The following is a 6,864-nucleotide window of genomic DNA, read 5'->3' as shown; positions in this document are numbered from 1 at the left end:
AAGATTTTTACAGCATAAACAGAGTGGTGATAAGCCACGTTGTTGCTCTGTTTGACTCTTTCAGAGCACAGCATGGACATAGCAGGGCTGCCTTCTTCCTGACCTTTTGTAATTGTTCTTTAATGCAGTTAGAATTTGTATCTTTATAGCATTTAATATAAGCATATATTTTATTTGTTACATTGCATCTCACTTGATTTCTAAGTGATTTATTAACTTTATAAATATAGACTTTACTGAAAATAAGCATAACAATTAGAGAACAGCAGTGGAAAAGTAACTTGCACACAGTACACTGCAACACAATAGTAAAGAATTTTTGGGGAAAATTGCAAGAACAATTTCAAGGACCTTCGGAATATTTAATGTCTGATAAAATAAACATTGCTTACTGAGACATCATCTTAAAAGCCCACATAGATTTGCTTGTGTGCTTGTATGTGTGCACTCCTATGTGCAAGCTCTGAACTGGTATCTGGATTCTCCATGGACAGTCTTGTATTGCAGATTTATTAACAAAGTTGTTTTCTTTCTTCTCTTCTCTTCTCTTCTCTTCTCTTCTCTTCTCTTCTCTTCTCTTCTCTTCTCTTCTCTTCTCTTCTCTTCTCTTCTCTTCTCTTCTCTTCTCTTCTCTTCTCTTCTCTTCTCTTCTCTTCTCTTCTCTTCTCTCTCTTCTCCTTTTCTTTCAGAGAGATTGGTTGCATTGTCAGGTCACTGGGTTGCTTCCCAAATGAGGCAGAAGTACAGGAATTGCTTGCACAGGTAAATGTTTAGATCTGTTGTACTTTTTTCAGTCTTCAACTCGCACAGTTTTGCTCCTTCTGCCTTGCTGAGTGGGAAACCTAAGCTCTTTTCCCACATGTTGGAAGTGTCATGGAAGTGTTTCTGGCAGACAGACAGTCTTGCAGGCTGATGAGGTAACAACGTTGATGGGTTAAAATGAGGAGTCTTTGACTCTCTTTTACCCCGAAGGGTCACTGTGGCACTGTGCCAAGGTGGAGGGGCATTTATAGAAAATGGAGGAAAAATTGGTTTTGACTGATGAAAAAGAATGTCCTAAACCTCAGTCAGATTAGGATATCCAAACTCTAACCATCTCACTCTTCTGGACATGCCATGGGAACACATTGTAGGGTTAGGTAATAAGAATTAGTTCTTGAGCAGGTGCTAAAATTATACATCACATTCCAAAAATACCCAGAGAGAAGGCCTGCCATTTTTTGAACTCTCTCCTGTTATTGCTATCTTATATCCAGACCTTTCAACGTTCTGTCCTTCATGAAGTCTCTCTCAGTCTTGAGATTTCTCAGTTATAGGTAAGAATCTTTTCTTACTTGATTTCTTAAGCTTTTAAATCAGGCTTCAGGACATAAAACCTCACAAGACCTAGTGGTCCTCCCATTCTCCCAGTGATAGGCAGTGGTAAGGTAAGGAAATTAATCACATTTCTCCACAGTCTTTTCCTACACTAATTTTTGTCTCCTTACATCACGCTTGTAATAGAAAAGTGGTGTGCTGGTGCCTTGGCATGGTTGGTTAATAAATGGGACAAAGAAGTAGGAAAAAGACTTCATGTTCTTTTTGCAAATGGCCATGCTGCTTTAAGAAGTGGACAGTGCTGGAGCTGAGAGGTGGATAAGGTTTTTTCTCCTTTTCATGTGTAGGTCAGGATACTGGGAATTGATGTCTCCTACTGTTTTCTTCTTGCACCAACAAAAATTTGGATAGTTGCAGTAGTAGTCTCCCCTCACTAGGCTCGTCTGGTCTCTTGTAGATCAGAATTTAGTGTGAGAAATCTTGTACTAAGTCTTGTGAAAATGATGCAGCTGCTTCAGATGAAGAAGTGCAAAGAACCATCAGAGGAGAAAGCTCTTTTAACATGATACTGCAATCTGTCTGCTCTGGTTCTGTACTTTCAGAACCAGATTGTCCCAGATCACACTGACAAACAAGACAAAATGGAAAGAGAAATTATGGTGCTTAATATAGATACTTTTAGTGTCCCACAGTGACTTTTCTTTACAGCAAATGAACAGTGCAACTCACTGAAGATACAGATTTGTGAAAAGGGGATGCCTTGAAAACCCCTTTCAAGTTCAGGGGAACCAGGAGAATTTAAGGCCTGCCTCTTCCTCTGGAAGAGATTGGCCTTTTTTTTTTCAATTTTCAAAATTACTGAAAATTTGAGATAAGTAATACATAAAAAGTACAATGCAATATAGCCATGAGGCAGAAGATTCTTGAGATACGACAGTGTAACATGTATGAAAATGTTGATTGTAAGAATATTAGAGTATAAATACTGCAAGAAGAAAGAGTAATGGTTAACCTTAAAGAACACTGCACTGGAAAATAAATAGCAAAGAATGTTTCATAGTGCCTGTAAATTAAACTTTGGCATAGGTTTAGTACCAGAAGAACACTGTCTTCTTGTGGAACCCTTCATATATTATGATAATCACAAACATATCTTAATTTATGTAAGATGCCACTATAATTGGCTGTGGTAATACCATTTTATCTTGATCTAGAGAAGGTAAAAATTGTATCTGTTAGCCAGTTGTAACCAAGCTATTTCCCCAGTATTGCCCATTGTGAGCTGTGATTCATTTCTGTTTCTCACTACTTGTCTCTCTCTCTCATATCATCTTCCTATTAGCCTTATTGCTAAACTAGCATATGCTGCCATCGTGTTATTCATATCTGCAAAATCAGCATTCATGTAATAATGGTAGCTCTATAAATTATCATATAATGTTTCTTATACTGCCTTATACTCAGTTCTTTACTTAATATCATATCTTTAGGCCTACTTACAAAGTTAAGATTAAAAGCTAAATGTAGAGATGGTGAAAGCTAATTCAAGGGTTGCTACAATGCCTGGAATTCGGTACAGTGCTCTGCCTGGTAACTCTGGAAGATGTTGTTTCTTTGTGTTTCAAGTACCCCGGTGTAATGGCTGGGAAAACAGAGATACAAAACATAATAGGTGCTACAATACAATTGTTATGGGAGCTATGGATGTACCCAAAGGAAAGAAATAGGGCAAACCTCACAGAGTTTGAACAAGCAAATACTGTTATTGTGAAAAGAGGAGGAAATACAGAAGAAAAAACATCAGTGAGAAATGAGGTGTAGAACAGGAGTGAGCACGAGGAGGAGTAAGAAGTGTTAGAAATGGGATTAATTTTAACTGCTCAGGATGTTGCTGGATCTATAGAGACTCTGAAATGGAAGCTGTTTGTTCCACATCAGAGGAAGCTGAGGTTGCTGATCACCCAGGACTAGGTTTTGCCACGTATTTTGTTACATCTTTTCAATCAAGCAAGCAGTAAAACAAGTGATTCTGTAATGGTAAAAGGTTCCATTTAGTTTAGAATGAAGCACTCAACATCTTCATTTCCTTGCTAAAGATCCCTTCTGCTAGGCTCACCAAACAGAACGGAAAAATGTGTTTTCTCAAGCCCGTTTCCAGTCTAAAGGAGAAAGATGTAATGGCTGTCTTGTCTTAGTGCCCAAACCCCTTCTAGAACACTGGAAAAGAGCATGCAGCAGCAGTTGCAGCTTTCCATTTAAGCAACTGGATGTATCAGGAACTGCCCCAGCTCTGCCCCAGCTCCCAGGAGGAATATTCCTTACTAAGTTTTTCCTGACTCAGTTAGAAGATTTCAAATCAGTGCCTGTTTGACTTTTCTTTCAATCTGGGCTGTGTCTCAGGGGCCTAGCAAGGTGTCGCTGCTGCCATGTGAGACCTCAAGGCATGTATCCAGTTTCAACACAGAAAGGAGCAGGCTAGCTCCATTAACAGGGCTCCTTTTGGGAGCAAAACTTGAAAATTTCAGGGAAGAGATGCACCCCAATGAGAGAGAGCAGTTTTTACCATGTTGCTTATCTCCTGTGGAAGTACAGGAATGCAGTGAGAATGCTGCTAGAAGTCCCCAGTGTTTTGGGACTAATTTGTTAATTTATTTGGGATGCAAAAGGAAGCTTTTTTTGGGTAGCATTTTATAGGCTGCCTTATGACTGTTTTGGTCTGCCCTGACTCAGTCTGCTTGCCTCTCTGGTCCTTCCCCTGACAACTCTCTTTGACTATGAAACATGAAAGCAACAAATTCCATCATTAAGGTGTACTTGACTGGAGCTATATCCAAGCTAGCCAATGAAATATGCCCAGAAACATCCTTAGGTGTTGAAGCCAGCTGGCGCAGAGCAGTTCATGCCCACCCTGGTAACTGTTTTACGCAGGGTGGCTGCACCAAGCATCCTGCTGGGGAAAAGTCCTTATGGTCCAAGCCAGCATCTGCTGGGGAGAATGTTGGGTGGCACAGTTCAAAATCATGCCAAGGGGACGTGCTCATGGTTTGCTGTAACGGGTAGTCACATTACACTGCTTGGGAATGCTCCAGACCCTGATAAACTGTACTAGTATGATTTCAGCCTGAATGTTTAAACCTCTGCTGAGTTATTGTGGGAGGTAAGATCAGTTACTCGGTGTCTGGTTCCTTTGCACGAATGATTTTGAAGCACAAGAGGGCAATATTGAGTTGTTGGAAGTGTCTATAATAGCAGGCCTGTATTTCCCTGGGATATTTTATGGTACCATGTGATATTAAAGACCTGATACAAATATTCAAAGCCTAACGCTGTAATTTTAATGGAGGGATCACCCCAATTTTCTATTTTTCGGATTAGTTTGCTAATGAGTCATATACCCTGCCACACTTAAGTTTTATTTTTAGATAGAAGTAGAAGAACCGGGTGGATTCGTTCATCTGGAACAATTTCTTCCAGTGATGACAAAAGTGCTACTTGAGAGAAGGTAATGGAAAGTGAATTTTATGTGTCTGTGTTTTATTCCAGATTGACGGGTTGATTCTGAATAAACATATCTACAGGAATTTTACGTACCTGGAAGGAGTACAGATCTTCTTTACCATTTAAACTCAGTTTACATTAACTAGATAGATTTTGTTACAAAATTAGTTCATCTACATTAAATTATGATGATATAAATAATACCAGCTTGTAATCATAATTGTGATAATATGTAGCTTTTGTATTTTTAATGGGAATTGGAATTGCTGTTCAACGTGCTTTGTATATCTCCGAAATATTTGGTGTGCAAATTAAGGTCATAACTATTGCTTTCTCTGAACATATGAGTTACAGTTACTGAGAAGCACAGAGTGTTATAGTGTATTCTAAATAGGTTGTGTAAACCAGCTTCATATTTGTGTCTCAAAGTGAGTGGCAGGTACAGCTGAACATATACAATTAACACTCTAAAAGACTGCTGATCTAAAAGTGGTTACAAAGGTGCATAGAAGTCTTTTCATGAAAACAGGAACTTGTGCTATTTTGACATTTTGCACTAAAGCAAGGTTACTGACACGGAGTTTATCTTTCATTTTAAAGATGGTAGTCAAGGCTTTTGAGAAACTCAATCTTGTCCAACCCTGAGAAATTATTTTGCACACAGAGGGCCTTTGGTAGGAGGGTGTTCTACGCATGGAGTATCTGTGGCTCCACACTGATGTTCACCCTTTCACACAATGATGCCATGCTGCTCTGGGCTCTCTTCCTCCTTCTCCACACCCCCTTCATGCAAACATACACGCATATACACATACACACACAAAAATAATTGCCCCACACTTTCCCCAGGCTAGCGCAGGCTTGTCAAGACCCACTTTATCTTTTGGGGCACTGTGTCCATAGTTCACTTATGCAAGGGCACTTGAGATTTGGATCACAAAATCCAAGGCTTCTTCTTAGCACATTTGATTTTTAGGTTGTTAAAGACTGAGGCGGGTCCAGACAAAGCAATCGAGCAGTTTGAACCTCTCTGGATTCAGCTCCCTCTCTTTAGTATTCTGGGGGTTTAGTGAGAGCCTGCTGGGATATGGAAGCTCTCCATTGCTGCACTGAGCTTCCTTTCCAGCTCCAAAATCAATCATGCATATGCATGCACACAAGTGCCCAGTTCTCCCCTCTCTCTGAAATTGTTAGACAGACCTTTTCTTTCATAGCCACCAGCCTCCTTTGCTCATCATCAGCTCATTAGACTGCCCAAGTCACACTAGGTGATCTGTTGCCTAGCTACCAGCCTACCTGGACAAAACTTTGTTTCCTTGGTTTGTCCACTTCTGTTCAGTGCATTGGCTATGTAGAATGATTCATCTGTTGCTGATTCCTACTAACCCACCCAGCCAGCCCAGACATGCAGAAGCCATTCATCTGGCTCCTCAGCACAAGAGAAATTAAACAATAGTGAGAAATTAAACAGTAGTACAATAAAAGATGTAAGAGTTAAATGTATGGACAGTTCCAAAAGGCTAGGCTGCAATTAAATGTTTGATAGACAAAACGTAGTAAATTCTCATAGAAAACAAGCTTTCCTTTTCCTCTAGTACTCGTATTTAGTTTTTTCAGAGCACTAGCAAACAGTAACTTAACTTTTCCGATTCCATGGTTTCAGATTCTGGCCTATTCCAGAAGATGTTATTCTACATGCATTTGAGGTCTGTAACTAAATATTCAAGTACTTAATTGCTGGGAAGAATTTGCTGCTTTTTGATACAATAAGCTTAAAACCACAACTTTTATTCTTCTCCTTTAAAGGCTTTGGATGAGAATAAATGTGGATATATTACCAAAGAGGACCTGATCAAACATTTGACTGAAGAAGGTAACATGACTTCGGTAATATCAATATTTAAGTAAAAAACATTACATGTATATGTACATTGAGGTCCTTACCCTGCATGCCAAAACCTGTGGGAGTAGATACATTGTCTTCAAACAGTGCTGTTGTTGTGATGAGTGGCTGCAGACTAGGACATTTCACTGGTCAATGATGCAGGG

General features: G+C 39.5%; 1 protein-coding gene across 1 annotated transcript in view; it reads left to right on the top strand.

Annotated features, from left to right (window-relative positions):
• The window catches only part of EFCAB2 (EF-hand calcium binding domain 2), a 20,095-nt gene that overhangs the window by 11,728 nt on the left and 1,503 nt on the right, over positions 1-6,864 (top strand). The window contains exons 3-6 of the mRNA XM_008640261.2: positions 690-762; positions 4,740-4,819; positions 6,479-6,521; positions 6,622-6,688. Coding sequence (XP_008638483.1) covers positions 690-762; positions 4,740-4,819; positions 6,479-6,521; positions 6,622-6,688 — 263 coding nt within the window. The remainder of the gene's footprint in view (positions 1-689; positions 763-4,739; positions 4,820-6,478; positions 6,522-6,621; positions 6,689-6,864) is intronic.

The sequence above is a fragment of the Corvus brachyrhynchos genome, unplaced genomic scaffold (genome assembly GCF_000691975.1).
Source record: "Corvus brachyrhynchos isolate BGI_N302 unplaced genomic scaffold, ASM69197v1 scaffold31, whole genome shotgun sequence".
NCBI classification, from domain to species: Eukaryota; Metazoa; Chordata; class Aves; order Passeriformes; family Corvidae; genus Corvus; species Corvus brachyrhynchos.
The sequence above is the reverse complement of the archived record's forward strand: the minus strand, read 5'-3'. Positions and strand labels throughout refer to the sequence as shown.